This window comes from Balaenoptera musculus, chromosome 7 (genome assembly GCF_009873245.2).
Source record: "Balaenoptera musculus isolate JJ_BM4_2016_0621 chromosome 7, mBalMus1.pri.v3, whole genome shotgun sequence".
Classification (NCBI taxonomy): Eukaryota; Metazoa; Chordata; class Mammalia; order Artiodactyla; family Balaenopteridae; genus Balaenoptera; species Balaenoptera musculus.
In genome coordinates, this window is record NC_045791.1 from 90,091,620 (window position 1) to 90,112,355 (window position 20,736).

Sequence of the window (20,736 nt, forward strand, 5' to 3'; positions counted from 1 at the left end):
TTATCCTTCTTTTTGGTGTAGCTGTTTTGTGGGTGCCTTAGGCACATGCTTCTTCTTTCTGTTGGGTAATCCAAAATTGGCTTTTATGAATAATTTGTTCTGTGTCATAAAGCATTCATTTTTCTGCTCTAATTCTCTTTATCTTTGTTGTCCTTCTGCCACATCACAGTCTCCTATTTTCTCTGCCCTTTAAAATATCCTATGTAGCCCCTAGTAGTTAACTAATGGCATGTTATCCCATCTTCTGCCTCACATTTTCCCTTAGAATCCATTCTTAAATCTTCACCTTATTCAAAGTAAGCCGGTACTTCCTACACCTTCCCATGTATTTCTGTCTTAGTTGTTCCGTAGATTGCAAACTGTTAAATCACTCCTCCACATCTCTCTCCTTGACAAGTATATATCCTGCAGTACCTGAACTTAAATAAATGGTTCCCTACAACTTCTTTCCATCCATTATCTTCTGAAATAGGGTCTCTTTGGCCTTGTCTTCAGATAGCCATATTGAATGAGAACTAAGGAAATCTGAGCAACTCTTGATACTTTCTTCAGATAGTTTACTAACATCTACAGGACAGAATGATGAGAGAGTTCAAGTTGTATGAAAATAGTGCCTACAAATATACACAGTCTTTTCTGGAGGCAGGGGCACCACTCAACTTTTTAATGTCCAACTTTTATTCATCCAATACTGAAAATCTAATGAGTTAAAAAACATTTTGACAAAATGATCACCACTCTTCACTTTCAATATATATTTGTTTGCGCTACGAGGTCTTCAGTATTTAAACTTTTTCATCAAAGCAAATACGTATCAACTGTAGGATTGAAAGAATATTGTCACCGAACATTTAACTCCAAATACTGTTTATCATGCCTACATGTGCCCTTTATTTGATTACATGATGAGGTGTATGAAAGCAAGTTTGAGTCTGACAGAATTAAAGGTGCACAAATATATGTACAGAGATGCCTGTACTCCTATATTCAGGGGAAATGCTACACAGCAGATTCAGGTTATTTTCTAAAACTGACATTAATTAAGATGGTTTCTTTCTTTCTGGTCCTTTAGCAAATCTTTGCTGTATAACACTCCTTCACTGAGTACAAGCCTTACATGTGTGAACAAAATGTAGCCTTTATTCAGATGACACGAAAATATATAATGTTGGATCAGAAGTGACCAAAGCATCTTTCACTGAATATATATATATAGTTAGGTGACATGAACTGGCACATATTTCTTATTCATGAGTTGTACTGCGTGAGTCAGAGGATTCACCTGAATCTTAAAATGTTGTGAACCATTAATATATTCTAGTTTAGAATAAGATAAGCTGATCATATTATATCAAAGAAAAGGTTCATGCAATGACTGCTTCACACACATCAGTACTTCTCGTTTTGATTGCAGTACCTGTGGCCAGTGGCAATCTTTGCAAATGATCTTTATTTCCCTTTATTCTTCTAAGAATTATGAAAACTGGGATTTCAAAAAAATTACACTAAGTGACTTTTTGTCTCTTCACATGTCATAGACTTTTTTTTATCCTAACATGTATGTGCTCTTGGAGGGATACCCACGCACAGACACAGTCATCTCATCTTTAAGCTCCCCCTTGCATCTTTGGCCTGTTTCAGTTCGAGAAGGACCACAGGTCACATGACCCTTTCACAAAGGCTTCTCCTGTTCAAAAGGTCTCCAGAGCATTCCACTCAAGTCAGCAGCTTCTAAATTGGGTTCGTACCTTCTCAAGGCATTTAAAAAATATTCAGGATAGCATCTCTTTTGCTTTAGAAGTAAGTTGTTTCTCATTTCCCCCTTTGACATAGTTTTCTTTATAATATATTTGGCATAAGTTGATTAATATTTAACCTTGGAAGCACTTTTAGTTTGATAACCAAGATTTTTAAATTGCAGTTCCCATATTCAAACATAAATGGTAATAGGGCTGAAAATCTCCTATTGAAATTCAAGATTTAATAATTTAAAGATGACATGTAAACTCTGAATAAGTAAAAAATTTAAGGAACATTTTAGAAAAATATAAAATCTACTTTCCTTCATATTTACAAAAACATAAAGTATTTAAAATTTGGCTACTATGGTGACACAAAATAAATATTCAAGTAGAAATGTCAATTATAATACGCTGAATTTTAAAATAATTTTCTGTATAGAAGAAATATTGAGTGTCTATAAATTCACGGTTACAATAGTAACCTTGTCCTTTAAGGCAGAGAAATGTTGAAAATCAAGAAGGCAATATGGCAAGCCTGCCATGATTTCTCAAGTTCCTATTTTAAATAGACTATACAAAAGGCAAAAGTGTCAATATATAAAATGCAGAAAATAAGAATAAGAAACAAGGAGGGGTAAGCTGAGATGAAGTGAGAGTGTGGCATTGACATATATACACTACCAAATGTAAAATAGATAGCTAGTGGGAAGCAGCCACATAGCACAGGGAGATCAGTGCAGTGTTTTGTGACCACCTAGAGGGGTTGGATAGGGAGGATGGGAAGGAGACGCAAAAGGGAGGGGATATGGGGATATATGTATACATATAGCTGATTCACTTTGTTATACAGCAGCAACAAACACAACAATGTAGAGCAATTATACTCCAATAAAGATGTAAAAAAATAATAATAATAAAATTTTTAAAAATTTAAAAAAAGAAACAGGAAGTACAATATTTCAAGAGAATTTTATACAAGTACAAAATTAATAGCTGAGCTTTTAGCATTGAGAAATGGCTGCTATTAACCAAGATCAATTATATTTAGAATACTAGAGATAGAGGTCAATAGATGTTTAAAAAAAAAAAAAACTTAAGGGCTCCCAGATTACAGTGGACTTCTAGAAAACTCATTATCTTGTATTGTTATTTTTATTAAGTAATAAAGTTACCACTCTTTATAAAGCACACATGTTCATTATTTTAAAAGCAAGCAATAGATAACTAATAAGGGCCTAATGTATAGCACAGGGAACTCTACTCAATATTCTGTAATAACCTATATGGGAAAATAATCTGAAAAAAAATGGATATATGTATATGTATAACTGAATCACTTTGCTGTATACCTGAAACCAACACAACATTGTAAGTCAACTAATCTACAATAAAAAATTTAAAAAAAAGAATAAGAAGCAAAAGCATGCCTGAGCCAGATTTAATTTCCACTCTAAATTTGATTTATTTATATTTTTTAATTTTTTCTAGGAAAGTTTTAAGCCAGCTTACAAGGATAAATAAAATTTGGCAAAAGGGTCTAAATTAAAATAGAGAGAAATAAGATAAACATCAAGGGGAGAAAATGGAACCAAGAATATACCAAATGCATGCTATTATAACTCACTAATGCTGAGGCACACTTTTAGTTTTAAGCTTTCAAACAGCCAAGCAAAGGACATTTTTCTTTTCATTTGTATAATTGAGAATGTTTGAGATGCACTCAAACCAAGTAGTTAAGAAAAAAAACACACAATTATATTATTAGTATAAGGGAGGATTTTAACTGATGAACTCATCAAAGAATGCAGGCACGTTCATTAAATGATGCCCTCAACAATATTTTTATAATGGATACAGTAATAAGTTTGATAGGGTAGCTCCTCATAATGCATAAATATATTCTAAGGATATCACCTATGGTCCATCATTCAGGGATGATTCAAAGGCTTACCAATTGGAAGTACCAGAATTCTCCTCAGAAAACTGTTTTGATTCAGTTTTAGAGTATAGAGGAATTCAAGTAAACTCAAATATGATAGTAGAATACAAAAATACATTGAAGATAAATTAAGAGCATAACTCATACTGAAAAAAATCAGAATAGTATTATGGGGTATGCATATTAAAAGGCATGATAGAATGCAGAGAAAAAGGAAAAAAAACATATAAAATGCTTCAAGGGATTATAACGAATAAGGAAAATAGAGGATATGGAGCTCTAGAGCTCTAAACTCCAGAAAGCAGGTATTCTCAAGAAGGTGAGGAACAGGATATATTTAATAAATTAATCATAGTGATTTGTGATAACAAAAGACAATTTGTAAACCAAACACAGAACTCTATGCTTTCTAAAACTTTTATAAAAATAAAAGCATATAAGAATAAAATTAGATCAGCACTGGAAAATACCATGTACATATTCTACTATATGGATATACCATATTTGTTCATTCATCATTGGATATTTGAGATATTTTCACTTTTGACTATTATGAATTATGGTGCTATGGAATATTTGTCTGCAACATTTGTCTACAATATTTGTGTAAACATATGTCTTCATTTCTCTTGGGTATAAGCCTAGGAATGGAACTGTTGGGTCACATGGTTACTCTCTGCTTAGCATTTAGAAGAACATCCAAACTATTTTTCAAAGCAGCTATACCATTTACATTTCTATTGGAAATGAATATGGGTTCCAATTTCTCCAAATCCTTGCCAACACTTGTTATTAGCTATTTTTTAATATGACTTAGTCTTATAGTTCTCTCAGTGGGTGTGAAGTTGTGTCACATCATGGCATTCATTTGCATTTCCCTAGTGGATAGTAAGTTGAGCATCTTTTCATGTGCTTATAGCCACTTGCATATCTTCTATGGATAAATGTCTAATCAGATTCATTGCCCAATTTAATTGGATTAACTTTTTATTATTCAGTTTTAGAATTTATTTATATATTTCTTTACATATTATATACACATTTCTTTACATATCATTAGACATATAATTTTCAAATATTTTTTCCATTCTGTGGATTGTTTACTTTTTTGATAGTATCATTAGCAGCACAAATACTTTTAATTTTGATTAAGTCCAATTTATCAATTATTTCTTTCATTCCTTGTACTTTTGGAGTTCTGTGTAGGGAAGTATTGCCAAAGCCAAGATCATAAACATCTGTTCTTATATTTCTTATGTTTTCTTCCAGGAGTTTTATAAATTTGGCTTTTACAATTAGGTCTGTGATCCATTTTGTGTGTAAGATACAAATAATTGGTTTAGCTTTATTTTTTTACATGTGGATATCCAGTTGTTCCAACTTTCGTTGAAACACTTTTGTTGAAAATTTTGTTATTTCCATGTTGAATTATCTAGATATTCTTGTTGAAATTTAGTTAACCATAAAGTAAGGGTTCATTAGGTTTATTTCTGGACTCTCAATTTTATTTGATTTACCTATATGTTTATCCTTACGATAGTACCTAACTGTCTTAATTACTGTTGCTTTATTGTAAGTTTTGAAATCAGGAGATGTGAATTCTCCAACTTTGTTGTTCTTTTACAAGATCACTTTGGCTATTCTGAGTCCCTTGCATTTCCATTTAAATTTTAGATCAGTTTGTCAATTTTGAAAAAAAAAAAAGCTATGGTTTTGATAGGAATTGTGTTGGATCTGTAGATCAACTGGGTACTATTATCACCCTCAAAGTTTTAGTCTTCTAATCTAAGAACATATGATGTTCTTCCCTTCATTTAGGTGTTTAATTTCTTCTAAGAATGTTTTAGAGTTTGCAGAGTACAAGATGTGAAATTATTTTGTCGAATTTATTCCTAGGTATCTTACTATTGTTTATGCTATTTTAAAGGAAATTGTTTTCTTAATTTTGGATGTGGGGGGTGTTCATTGTTAGTATCTAGAAATCCAATTGATATTTGTATATTGATCCTGTGTCCTGCAACCTTGCCAAACTTGTTAGTTTTATAGTTTTTCTGTAGATTTCATAGGATTTTCTATGTATAAGATCGTGTTATCTAAAAATAGAAAGGCCATGTGAAGACACAGTAAAATGATGAGCATTTCCAAGCCAAGTAAAGAGGCTTCCAGAGAAACCAAACTTGACAACACCTTGATCTTGGACTTACAGCCAGTAAAACTGTGAGAAATAAATACTGTTATTTAAGTCACTCAGTCTGTGGTATTTCGTTAAGGCAGCCTTAGCTGACTAATGCAACAATTCAGTCTCTTTATTTAGTATATGTCTATTCAGATTTTCTATTTCTTCTTGAGTCAATTTTAGTAGTTTGTGTCTTTCTAGAAATTTGTCCATTTAATTTAAGTTGTCTAAATTGTTGGCATACAGTTTTTTATAGGGTTTCCTTGTAATCCTTTTTTATTTCTGTAAGGTTGATATTGATGTCCTCTCTTTTAATGCTAATTGAGTCTGTTGTGTTTTTTTGTTTGGTCAGTCTTACTAAAGATTTGTCAGTTTTGTTGATCTTTTTAGAGAAACTACTTATGGTTTTATTAATTTTTCTATTATTTTTCTATTCTCTATTTCATTAATTTACACTCTAATCTTTATTATTTCCTGTCTCCTACTTGCCTAAGGTTTGCTTTGCTCTTCTATTTCCAGTGCCTTAAGATAGAAACTAAGGTTACCATTTTGAGATCTTCTTTTTAAATATAAACATCTACAGTTATAGACTTCTTGCTAGGTACTACTTTAGCTGCATCAAATAAATACTGGTATATTATGTTTTCATTTTCATTCATCTCAAAGTATTTTCTAATATCCCTTGTGATTTCTTATTTGACCTATTAAATGTTTAGGAGTATGTTACTCAACTTTCACATATTTTTAATTCCTCAAATTTCATTTTGTCACTGATTACTAATTTAATTTCATTGTGATTGAAGCACATACTTGCTATGTACTAGCTATTCATATAAGTATTTTATATTTATTAATTCATTAAATTATAACAAGAACTAATACATGAAGTAGTACTTTTAATATCCATATTTTACTCATAAGAAAACTGAGATTCAAAACAGGAAGGCATTTGTGCAAGGCCTACATCTTGGCACCATGTGGTGAAACTGTGATGGATTCCAGGTAACCTCTTCCAGAACCTATTCTCAGTCATCCTTTATTTAGACATTTCATTAGTGAGGGATAATTGGGTTAATTTCAGTGTTTTCACTGTTATGATCAAAAACTCCATTGACAAGAATTGTTGCTCAATTGCATTCATAAGGTAAAATATTAGGAATGAAAACTTTCATCAGAGATAGAAAATATTTTTCTTTTTCTGATAGATATTGATAAATTATTTGTAATAAAAAATTAGCTTGATCAATTCATCAATAGTAAAATTTCATGTTACTTATAAAAATTTACTCAAAGAAGTGCCTGAAGACAGCCAAAAGAATATTATAGGTAGAGCACATATACTCAGTTGCACAAACATACATATATATATATATATATATATATATATATATATATATATATATATATATATATATATATATATTTATGAACATAGGCTCCAAAATCATGAGTTAAATTTTAGTGACTTCAGTCTTGAAATGTTACAGTAATAAAGGAGTATGATTAAATAATATTTATTCTAAGAATGCAAGATAGTTTGTTTTGAGAAATATAATTCATCATATTGAAATAGGAAATGACCTTATTACAAAGATATATTAATCAAAACAGCGTGTTACTGGTATAAAGACAAACATATAGGCCAATGGAATAGCATAGAGAGACCACAAATAAATTCTTACATATATGGTCAAATAAATTTTTACTAAGATGCCAAGACCATTAAATAGGGAAAGGACAGTCTTTTCAGCAAATGTTGTTGAGAAAACTAGATATCCACTTGCAAAAGAATGAAGCTGGACCCTTAGCTTACACCATATATAAAAATTAACTCAAAATGGATCAAAGACCTAAACATAGCAGCTAAAACTATAAAAATCTTAGGAAAAAACCTAGGGGAAAGCTTCATGACATTGGATTTGGCAGTGATTTCTTGGATATAACACTGAGAGCATAGTAAACAAAAGTAAAATTAGATAAATTTGATCTCATTAAAATGAAAAACTTTGGAACATCAAAGGATACAGTCAGTAGAGTGAAAAGGTAGCCGATGGAGTGGAAGAAAATATTTGGAAATCATATATCTGATAAGGGGGTTTATCCACATTATATTGTGCAAAGTCCTGCTACAACTCAACAACAAGTAAAACCAAATGACCTGATCAAAAATGGACAGAGGACTTGTATAGACATTTCTCCAAAGAAGATGTACAAATGGTCAAAAAAAAAAAAAAAATGAAAAGATGCTTACATTTCTAATAATTAGGGGAATAAAAATCAAAAGCAAAATGAGATATCACCTCCTGCCCATTAGAATGGCTACAATTAAAAAAAAAAAATAGATGTTAGCAAGGATGTGGAGAAATTGGAACCCTTGTACATTGCTGATAGAAATATGAAATGGTGCAGCTGTTATGGAAAACGGTATGTCGGTTCCTCTAAAAATTAAAAATAGAATTACCGTATGATCCAGCAATTCCACTCCTGGTATGTACCTAAAAGAATAGAAAGCAGGATCTCAAAGAGATATTTGTATACCCACGTTGATAGTAGAATTACTCATAATGGCCAAAAGATGGAAGGAACCAAAGTGTTCATTGATGGATGAAAGCTTAAACAAAATGTGGTGTATAAGTAAAATAGAATATTATTCAGCCTTAAAAAAAAAAGGAAATTCTAACACATTTTATAACATGGCTGAAACTTGAGGACATTATGCCTAGATGAAATAAACCAGTCACAAAAAGATAAATGCTATGTGTTTCTACTTATGTGAGGTCCCTAGAGTAGTCAAATTCATAGACAGGAAGTAGAAGGTGGTTGCCAAGGGGCTGAGGGGAGGGGGAAATGAGAAATTGTTTATGGCTATAGAGTTTCAGTTTTGCAAGATGGAAAGAGTTCTGGAAATATGATTATATAACAATATAAATGTACTCGAAATGTACACTGAAAAAATGGATGGTAACTGTTACCACTGTTAAAAATATGCATCATTTTTATGCATAGTTATTATTGGCTAGCAAGGCTAATGTTAGATTAATAATTTGTTTTTTGTAGGAAAAAATAGTAAATGAAAGGATCCATATATTTTCATATTTGCCAAAGAGAAAGGATAAAATTCAGCATATTTTCCTGATTTTAAAACTCTTTACAAAAAAGCAATAGAGGAAATGTTACTTAACTAAAACAGAATTGTCTTTTTCAAACTTACTGCCAACATCTTCCTTAATGATGAAACTTTAACTGTGTATCCCATAAAATCAGATATAATGTAAAGAATCTACCATCACTCATTCCTAGAAGTTTTAATCCCATGAACTCTTTTTGTAATTTGATAAAGCAAAATTGATTTTAAAAATTTGCAGGCAATGTAAGACGTAAGAATGTAAGATGGAAGAAAAATGACAAAAATGATTTCATAATGGAAAGCAATAGAGAAGAAATTGGTTTATTATATATCAAATATACAGTGTGCTGAGCATATAAAAATGTATCTAAAACTGTTATCATTAAAGTAGGAGTTCAGACAATTAGTGAATGTATGTGGAAGAAACACAAGTTTAAATTCTAATTTACTATATAAACCAAAAATGTTAATGAATTAAAGAATTAAAAGTATAAAAACATTAATTTTTTTCATAACAAGAAAAATGCCCCTAATATTAGATTAGCTATAAAAGCAGAAGTGAAACTTTATATTATATACAGTATAATCCTTTTGAAAAAATATTAATACAGGCGTAGCTGAGAGAGTAAGAGAAATAATTTTCTTAAATATACCAAAATGTTACAAATATTTTTTTCTGAGCCAGATGATTAAAGGTGACTTTTATTTTCTTTGATACATCTTTACATACTTTCCAAGTCTTCTACAATATACATTTATTTTTTAACAGGTGGAGAAATAGCTGTTATTAAAAATAAGAATGCCTTTTGCAACTCTGTACAGTGTTTGAATGAATTTCATTAAGTGCCTCTTGGCTGCTTGCTTGATCATTTTTCCCCGGTCTTCTGACTTGACCTTTGCCTAGTCTATCTCGGTATTTCATCTTGATTGATATGGTAGGTGACCTACTATGGCCACCTCTGTTCCTCTACTTACTAAGGGAAGCATGAGGGGCAGATAAAATTCACACCTGAGCAGTTATTTCCTTCAGCTTCCTTCTGGTTCCAAGCTGTTTACAGCTCCTGCAGGTCATATGAAACTCTGGGAAATTCAGTCAGCGCTCACCTTTTAAGCAGGAAATTTAACAGTACCCAGCAGGAGTTTCTCAAGTTGTTTCAATTTTTGAATAGCTTAATTCAATTCAGTGCTACTTTTTCTGCCTGGAAATTCAAGTAATCTTCCTTATTCTTGTGATTTTTACATTAGAACATGTTATATCATTCAGCATGCCTAATATAGCTGTCCTTTCTTACACTTCACTGTAAGAACATAAAAACTCAACTACTTCACCTCAGACTGTATTCTGTCTGACGAAATCTCTCATCAGCACCTTCTATAAATTGAACTCATAAAATATGGCCGTCAGCAAATCTATTTCTCTCTCCTTAGGTATCCATTAGAGAACTGGTTTCTGTCACTTTGAATTTCACCCAATAAAACCTCTCAAATACAACAAAGCCAAATCTCAAAGGTGAATAAAAAGATCAAAAAAGGGATGAAAAAAGATATTTTAAACACACAGATGAAATAATTTATAAAATATATAATATTCAGATACTACCGTACCTATTTGGGGGAAAAAAGATACATTTTATTTGTAATTCTAAGGTCAATTTTAAATAGTTTACTTAATACAGAAAATGTGTATACATTAAAATATTCAGATAAAAGCTTTTGTGAAAAGACCTAAGATGTAAATTCTACCTTAACCTTGTCTATGATTACTAAAAAGTAAAGTAAGATAATTATAAATTAAGGTGTCATAATTTTTTATGTTTATTAGATCTAGCATCTTAATTTTAGGTTAAACATATATAAATATATAGGAGTATAGTGTCTTATGGACTTTGTGCACATTTTATTATACACTGAGGCTCTTTGCATAATCACTGTGTATACTACATTTAGGCCAATTTTATGGGACTTTAAGGACAATAGCATTACTTTAAATGATAACAGAGTTTTATAGTGGTTATGCTTCCTTTTATGACATAGCAATGATTGATTTATTTAATGGCCAATCATTAATGTATTTCAGTGTTTAAAGGTAGTCTAGTTCTAAAATATCCAACATATTATATGACGCTGTCCACATAGCTGTCTAAATCCACTGATTTACAACTTCAAAATATCAACTTTTTTTTTTTAAGCCTGTAGTGTCAGGCTTTTCCTGATAGTATAGAAAACTTACAGGGCTTAAATTCAGATGAACTGAATTCAAATCCTAAATCCTTGGACAATGATTTAACTAACCTTTTTTCTTCATTTCTCTTCTCTATCCAAGTTATATAAAACTGTGAATTTGTATTGAAAGTTTTAAATATAAATCCTTGTTCCATCTGGTTTTACTGGACATTTGACATTGGACATATTTCTTGATTTCTATGAATACCAGCTCCGCTTTGTGAAATGTGAGCTACAATATCACCTTGAGAAAAACAAATGAAATAATGAATATAAAAGTGTTTTGTAAATTACAGGGCTTTATTATAACTTTTGTACATAGTACATATATATATTTAGTGCCTCGTTTTTTTTTGTTTTTTTTTTTTTAAATACAAATGGTCTCCCCAAGAGAAGACACTTTTTTTTTTTTTAATTTATTTATTTATGGCTGTGTTGGGTCTTCATTTCTGTGCGAGGGCTCTCTCTAGTTGTGGCAAGCGGGGGCCACTCTTCATCGCGGTGCGCTGGCCTCTCACTGTCGCGGCCTCTCTTGTTGCGGAGCACAGGCTCCAGACGCGCAGGCTCAGTAATTGTGGCTCACGGGCCCAGTTGCTCCGCGGCATGTGGGATCTTCCCAGACCAGGGCTCGAACCCGTGTCCCCTGCATTGGCAGGCGGATTCTCAACCACTGCGCCACCAGGGAAGCCCTAGTGCCTCGTTTTATACTGAGTTCCCTCTCTCCTGAAGTGCTCATATCTTAGTTGAGGCAAATACAAATAATATTCATTCAAAGAATCAGATAATATACAGACATGCAAAGTGTTATAGGAAGCTTGCAGGAGAACAACTCTTTAAATAAATATGGGATACTTGACTAAAGTGGTGGCATTTAAAAAGAGAAATGAACTTTAAAAAGAGAAGAAAAGGAGCCCCAGATAGAAAATCATGAGCTATTTTAATGGGAGCAGGATCTACCATGGCTGTAGAGTGGTGTGAGATTGACTCTGGCTAGAGCGTAGAATAGGAGGAAACGTGGTGAAAACTGTTTGGAAAGCATTTTGACACAGAGGATAAAGAGCTAGGAGGCAAGCTAGGGGTGTGGACTTTCTCGTTGGTTCAGTGGGGAGCCATTGGAGCTTTGTAATGATTCTTAATCAAGATTATGGCCAATTGACTTCTATGCCTTTTACATTTTTTGCTGTAAATCTGGTGGCAGTAGAAGATGCCAACTAGTTAATTCCTAAGACCTAAAACCCTGAGCTCAAGTGTCACAGTTTAATGAACTGAGTGTGGGTAAAATTTGGAAAAACACCCCACACTTTTGCCAATCTACTTATAATTATTTAACAGTAAAAATATGGTGCAGCAGTGAAGTGTTGACAGATAAATGCTAAAAGTTTATAACAGTACACCACTGATGAAAATGCATGAGTAATCTCTTGGTTAATAGGATCTGCAGGCATAGTGCTTTAGGAAAACGTGCATCCTGGCCTCATAGAGATATTTTGTAGAAGTCCCTCTTCTAAGTATATGCATGAAACTAGACAATTCACATAATATGTACATGCATATAGCCATCATATAGAATAAATGCTTAAAAATATGTGTGCTAAATGGATATATGTAGAGAGGACCTTTACTCATTAAGTTTACATAATTACCCCTTTTGTTCATAACACTGCCAGAAATGGCCTAATTTTCATTAAGCATGACTACAGTTTTCCTACACTAATCATATTAATGCCATACTTGTTTTGATACCCAAGAAAGTAATTAGGTTGTTTTTGATGATAGTGAGTATAATATGTATATTAACAAATTGGTATATGTTACATTTCATTTTTTTAATTTCAACTTAAATGTAATCAAATGATAGTGATCCTAGCCAGCTAGCTAACACTTTAAGTAAGCATTCTTTTCCCTAAGCTTCTTTAGTTGATTATTTGAAGACATGGTTTTAATAAATTTTAGAAGAAATTTTCAAGAAAAATTAGGTAGTTGATATTCTAAATCTGAGTATATTGAGAGCACCTGTTCAGTTATAACTATTGCATCATTAGTGCAAAACTTCACATTGCTAATTGAATTAAGTACTTTTTTTACCTTTACATTGAATGAATGGTATCAGTATATAGAAAAAATTCATATTCATGTATTTGAAACTGAACCATATTAGGTTCTTGGAAATTATATCTGCCATATTCTGCTTATAATTATTACTATACTACTTGAATGTAAAATTAATGCACTGTAGGTTTTTTTATTATGGGAAAGTATACATAACATAAAATTTGCCATTTTAACCATTTTTAAGTGTACAGTTTTCAGTGGCACTAATTAAAATTACAGTGTTGTACAACCATCAGCAGAATCTAATTCAATATATTTTCCATCATCCCAAACAGAAGCTGTATCTCAAAAGGTCAAAACATAGAATTATTATATGATCCAGCAATTCCACCTCTAAATATATATCCAAAAGATTTGAGAACAGGGACTCAAGCAGATACTGGTACACATACATATGTTTTGGTTTTTGAGGAACCACCAAATTGTTTCCCACAGTGGCCACATTATTTTCCATTCCTGCCAGAAATGTACAATTTCTCTACATCCTTGCCAACATGTGTTATTTTCTTTTTCTTTTTTTTTATTACAGCAATACTAGTAGGTGAGATGTGATATCTTATGGTTTTGATTTGCAGTTTTCTAATAACACATGATGTTAAGTATTTTTTCATGTGCTTATTGGCCATTTTTATATCTTCTTTGGAGAAATGTCTATGTAAGATATTTTCTCATTTTTACATTGGGTTATTTATCTTTTTGAGGTTGAGATGTAGGAGTTTTTTTTAGTATATTCTGGATATTAATCCCTGTGCCCATCTTTCAGATAGCCCCCAGGCAAATGAGAACAGGCAAACACAATAGAATACTAATAAGGTCTGTTCTGCTTCCTCCAGAACCAGGGACCAGGGTCCCACACTGGAATGTGGGCTTCCAGCTTCACTACTGCAGCCGAGTCAGGGAGGGAGTTGGGCGAGGACAAGTAAGAATGCCACAACTTCTTCCTACCATTTGTAGGTTGCCTTTTTCTGAATTCAGCATTTTATTGGTTACTGTATACCTTTGCCTGTTTATTCTAGAGTACTGACAAAGTTGGTTGTGACCATTTCTGCCTGTTTTTCAGTGTTTTTGTGAAGAGACAGGTATGTTGAACTGCCTACTCTGCCATTTTGCTGAAGTCACACCCCTTTACTAGAGTTTTATTTTCTAACTGGAGTCAATGGAATTAATAAGTAAGCATTGCCCTAAGTACTGTAGGAGATATACAGGTGGAAGACTAGACCGTCAAGGAATTTAGAGACTGATATGACATGCATATAAATTTCTCTCATACAAGGTAGTTTATGACCTGCATTAAACACAAGGAGTTGGGAAAGATTAATGATAACTTTTATGATGGACTTTGGAGGTTAAGCAGGATTTTTATAGTTGGCGATAATGAGGAGAAAAGGTTCAGCTGGAAGTGACAGCATACGTATAATGTGAGGAATGAAAAATAGAACAGAGGAGAGTCCTGTTTTATGGGTATGTAGGCTATTTGTAGAGTTTGGTAAAAGATAAAGCCAGATGATATAATTATGTCTATGTTTTATTCAGAAGGCAATGAAAATAAAAGCTTTTAAGCAAAGAAATGCTATGATTAAAGCTATTGCTTTAGGAGTTTAGTTTGGCAAGGGTGTACAAAAATGTATTGAGAACACAAAAGTTGGATTGAGATGGGTATATTTTGCTTTGTGGCTGAATTCTTGTATTTTATGTATAAGTACTTAAGAATTACTTCTAATTTGGAAATTTCAAATAAATTAATAGCTGTAAAAATTTAGCATAGTTTAAAAGTATGAAACAAGTGAAAACCATCCTCTGGTGTTTAGTTATCAATCTGTGGCAAACTTTACATTTACAACATCTAACACACAATATATAATGATTGCATTTTACAATAAAAATTAGAATAATTAAAGAATACTAATGAATATAGATTCTATGCTTAATGTATAGAGATTGTTCATAACAGTAGCAAGCGTAGTTTTCCCTATTTTTTATTTAATTAGTGTCTGTTACACTCTCTTTAAAGGCCAACACTAAAGTGTGTAGAAAGTTTTCAATTTTCAATACTTCTAATTATAGTATTTTGGCTCCCTATTTGGAAATAGATAGTATTTTCTATTTTAAAATATTCCAAAGTATTTCTGGACTGTTTTTGTTAAAATAAATTGAATTAAAAATAAAATAATCTTGGGCTTCCCTGGTGGCACAGCGGTTAAGAATCTGCCTGCCAGTGCAGGGGACACGGGTTCGAGCCCTGGTCCGGGAGGGTCCCACATGCCGCGGAGCAACTAAGCCCGTGCGCCAAAACTACTGAGCCTGCGCTCCGGAGCCCGTGCTCCGCAACAAGAGAAGCCACGGCAATGAAGAGTAGCCCCCGCTCTCTGCAACTAGAGAAAGCCCGCCTGCAGCAATAAAGACCCAACGCAGCCAAAAATAAATAAAAATAAAATAAATAAATTTAAAAAAAAATAAAATAATCTTTAATGGTCAGCAAAAATAATAAAAAATTAAATGAATGAATGAATAAATAAATAAATAAATAAATGTATGTTCACTAGCATTCAGACATGGCTGTTTTCTGTCTAACCCAGGGGAATTTAAGTTCCATGAGTGCAAACACTTGTTTTGTTCTCTTTACTCACAGCACCTAGGTGAGTCCTATCATCATATAGTTTCTTGATAAGTATTTTTGGATGTATGATCTAATGAATATCTGCCTTTAATATAAAGGTAGTATTTTTTAAATACACTATTTATAAAAGACAGTAATAAATAAAATTTCTCATAGCTAAGTTACCTATTCTTCCCTCATATATGAGTTTACGTTAATAGACTGTTTATTCCATAAGAGGTATGTTTAGTCTGTCAAAAATCTGATGAAAATAGAAGAAATTATATGATTAACTTAACACTATTTTCATTGAATAGAATGATGATGCAATTTTTTTTCTTTATAATTTTCTCTTGTGTGTCTATTAAGATTTATAAAAGAAAAAGTTGGTATTAAAACAATAATTAATTAAGACATAACCTGGGGGGAAGAAGAGGAAAAGGGAAGCTAGAGAACATGGAAATATGAATTGATGGTGATGGGGTGATAAGAAATCTTGTTCTGCATATCTCAACTAATGAACTTTTATCCCAACTCCTTGTTTGTTCCCCAGATGCCACTTGCACACTCAATGCCACATTCTCAATTTGGTGCTTTTCTAAGTCTTGACTCACAAGTCAGTATTCCCTGCTGCCATCTTGGTATCAAAGGATCTTCTGTCTTACTCTTCTCAATGAATTTGTTCATGAAATTAACTGATTTTTACCTTGGTAAAAATTTAATGAACAAATCCATATAACTTGCTAGTAAGAGATGTTTGAGGCAAAACATCTTTTTCCAGGGTCCTTCCACTTAACGTTTACATTTTAAAAAGTGATATTCAGCAGATTGTGTACTGCTTTGACTTATAAATGAATGAATGTCTCTAAAGGTGAGAATATAAACACAGCTAGAAAGAAGAACTGTTTGTTTTTTCTTTTATCCTAGTGAGACTGGTAAATTAGCATATGCAGAGACCATGGGACCTTGCAGTAAATGATCTTCTGTAGGCTGTTAATTTATTCATTTATCTAATAATTTACCGTCACTACTCTTCCAAGTCTTTCTGTGTGCTACATAAGAGAAGAATAAAGTCACTAAACCTGGGCAGGATCATGCTTTAGAGACAAAGCTATACAAACCCATTACTAGATTTTTTTTTTTTTCTTTTTCTCATTTGCCCTTGGCTTTCTATTAATCACTATGTTACCACTTGATTATCTTAAATCTCTGTTACATACTTTCAAATGGGTAAATCTAAACAAGTAATATTAGCTCAATTACATATGATTTTAGTAAGGATATCAAGTTCTCAAAGAATGTTGGCTATAAGCTAAGTCTCCTAACAAATCAACATCTTTGGTGTAATCTGACTTCTTGAAATCACTGGTATATACAGGGAATCTTGAGCATATTATATACAACCTTGTTTTGGTGATATGACATTAGGGGAAAAAAAGAGAAAAAAATCCAAAATATTAATTAATCCTATTACATAAGTCTATGTCAGTTCACAACATTATTTATGGCATGATTTCTAATTTCTTTTGAATGCCCTATCATATTTTACCTACATTGGATACAATAAATGATGTTCTCTCACAATGAAATGTTAAGAAATTTTGTTACTAAAAAATTCCCATAGTTGTAGTGAAAATAATTTTATGTGCTTTGATTCTTCAATATTAATCAATCCATGCTACTCCCCAAACTAACCCTGTCCCAACCCTTCATGGTACTAAGCAGCAGAGAACAACTACAATGACAAAAATTCTAAGTATTTCTTCAGTGGCCAGAATTTTTTTTGCCCGTGTTTTGTGGCTGCATCCCGTCTCCAGCAGTTTGTTGCAATACTTAATTAAGACTAAAATACATTAATCTGTCCCTGAACAGATTGAAAAAATAATAATTTCCAAGTAATATAGAGTCAGCGAGACTCTCCATCCTGGGCAGCCATCCAAAACTGTTAGAGTGCATGCCCACTGAAATAACCTCTATAGAACGACACTTAGATTTGACCAGAGATAACGTGTATGAGTGTGTAAAAACAATATATCAGGACTTTATCTAGTGGAACCTCAGAAATCGTATGTGAGTTACTTCCAGTCCAAGATATTGATCAGACCTGTGAATTTTACTTTCTGCTTAAAATATATCATTACAATGGCAAAGGACAAGGAAAAGAGAAAATATATATCCTCACCTAGAAACTAGGAAAATGCATCATCCAAATGCTAGAAATATTGAGGAGTTTTGTAAAATATAGCTCATTTAAAACCAGAGTAGAAGAGGAACAACAAGGTGTGCTTATACAACTTTAAATGAATACATACATACATATGTACATACATACATGCATACAAAGAAAATAAAAGAGTTTGGGACTCAGGAATTCCATATCCAGTCTGTTCCTGGCTGAAAGTTACCTTTCTTCCTACTTTCAAACATTTCTAAAAATATTTTAGCCAACTTAGAAATTAATTAAAATTAAGAAGTTAACCTTTCGGCTTTCGGCTTGGAGGAGGCTCAGGTGCAACTTTCTTCGGTCGTCCCGAATCCGGGTTTCATCCGATACCAGCTGCCTCCACCATGCCGCCTAAGTTCGACCCCAATGAGATCAAAGTCGTGTACCTGAGGTGCACCGGTGGGGAAGTCGGTGCCACGTCTGCCCTGGCCCCCAAGATTGGCCCCCTGGGTCTGTCTCCAAAAAAAGTTGGTGATGACATCGCCAAGGCAACTGGTGATTGGTTGGAAGGGTCTGAGGATTACAGTGAAACTGACCATTCAGAACCGACAGGCCCAGATTGAGGTGGTACCTTCTGCCTCTGCCCTGATCATCAAAGCCCTCAAGGAACCACCAAGAGACAGAAAGAAGGAGAAAAACATAAAGCACAGTGGAAACATCACTTTTGATGAGATTGTCAACATTGCCCGACAGATGCGGCATCGATCTTTAGCTAGAGAACTCTCTGGAACCATTAAAGAGATCCTGGAGACCGCCCAGTCTGTGGGCTGCAATGTTGATGGCCGCCACCCTCACGACATCATAGATGACATCAACAGTGGTGCAGTGGAATGCCCAGCTAGTTAAGAACTGCAGAGAAAAATAATAAAGGGTTATTTGACAACCAAAAAAAAAAAAAAAAGTTAAGAAATATATGAGTGAAACAGTGATAGAAACAAGAAAATATTGTACTAAGTTCTTATGTATTATTAATATGGATATCAACTTTCAAGAAAATATTAAATATTCTATAAGAAAATAAAAAGAGATTCAAATAATAATGTGAATCAAATGTCCAAGATTATCTCTATAAAAACCTGGAAGAGTTTGAAGAGTTTGGAGAAAAAGATGTAAGACAATACGTTTATCTCCTTCCATAAAGATAAATCAATAGACACTTTTATTTTTGACCACTAGTTAAAGAAAAGTGTAATTTATAACTTATTTATTAAAGAAAAAAGAAACAAAACTAGAATCAATATAGTAAAAGAAATAAAAGCTTTTAAAAAGATAAAGAATGATAAGAAGGACTTCCCTGGTGGTGCAGTGGTTAAGAATCCACCTGCCAATGCAGGGGATACGGGTTAGATCCCTGGTCTGGGAAGATCCCACATGCCATGGAGCAGCTAAGCCCGTGTGCCACAGCTACTGGGCCTGCGCTCTAGAGCCGGAGAGCCACAACTACTGAGCCCACGTGCCGCAACTGCTGAAGCCCATGCACCTAGAGCTCGTGCTCTGCAGCAAGAGAAGCCACCGCAATGAGAAGACCACGCAGCACAACGAAGAGTAGCCCCCGCTCGCTGCAACTAGAGAAAGCCCGTGCACAGCAACGAAGACCCAACGTGGACAAAAATAAATGAAAAAAAAAAAAAACAACAGAATGATAAGAAAAGTGAAAGCATGAAATAAAATAACACATAATAGCATTAGCTATTATAATAAATGTGATTATGTTAAACCTTACAAACTAATGACTCTCAGTTTATGTCAAGAAAGAACTAAATTTGCTTATTTTAAAGCCCACTGAAACATCATGATGCCTACAGTTTCAAAATACTAGGCAAATTAAATTAATGCAATTAAAAAACCAAATACTGTTAAAATATCAATATTAAATCAAAGTACAGCTTAAGGTAATTAATAAATAGTACAAGAAATATATTTATATAAATACCATTTAAAATCCACAATACAGATAATTACAGTTATGAGCCAACATTTATTGAGCGCTTCCTGTATGTCAGGCATTATTCTAAATGCTTGTAAGTGGCTGCTCAAGTAACTCTCACAGTAGCCTATCAGTTAGGAACCATTATTACCATAATACCCATTTTATGAATGAGGAACTTGAGACAGATAAATTAAGAAACTTGCCTTTCCATGTAACCAGCAATTAGTAGAGCTGCAATTTGAATCCATTCTGGAGAGTTAGACCTTAATTGTTACATGACCTTGTCTCCTCCCTTTGTAATAGCCATCAAGCATCAGGTACCAGAGTAAGATATTAAAACAAAAAAAGCAACATCTGCACAAAGAGACATTGAGAAAAGTACCATCATAACAACGATGTTCAAATAATAATTTTCTATTTTCTAAGTCCTCAACAGATCAAAAATAAATAAATAAAATAGACTTTAAATGTGATACATAATAACAAGATAGACAGACATAGACGCATATAGATATAACTTCTACCGTAAAAACAAATAGTATACATTATTTTCAAATACTTGTAGAACAATTAAAAAGTCAATTAAGTGATAATGTCATAGGGCAAAAAGTTATTCTCAAAATTCTTTAAACATTAAAAATTGCATGCCACATTCTCAGTAACTAAA

At 32.8% G+C, this 20,736-nt stretch overlaps 2 protein-coding genes across 2 annotated transcripts in view; both read left to right on the forward strand.

The window, feature by feature from the left end:
- The window catches only part of SPAG16 (sperm associated antigen 16), a 905,158-nt gene that overhangs the window by 497,026 nt on the left and 387,396 nt on the right, over positions 1–20,736 (forward strand). The gene's annotated exons all lie outside the window — the stretch shown is intronic.
- On the forward strand, positions 18,403–19,031 carry LOC118898424 (60S ribosomal protein L12-like). The gene is given in 2 exon segments (XM_036858793.1): positions 18,403–18,639; positions 18,641–19,031. Coding segments are annotated over 2 exon segments (501 nt in total). The 5' UTR covers positions 18,403–18,483; the 3' UTR covers positions 18,986–19,031.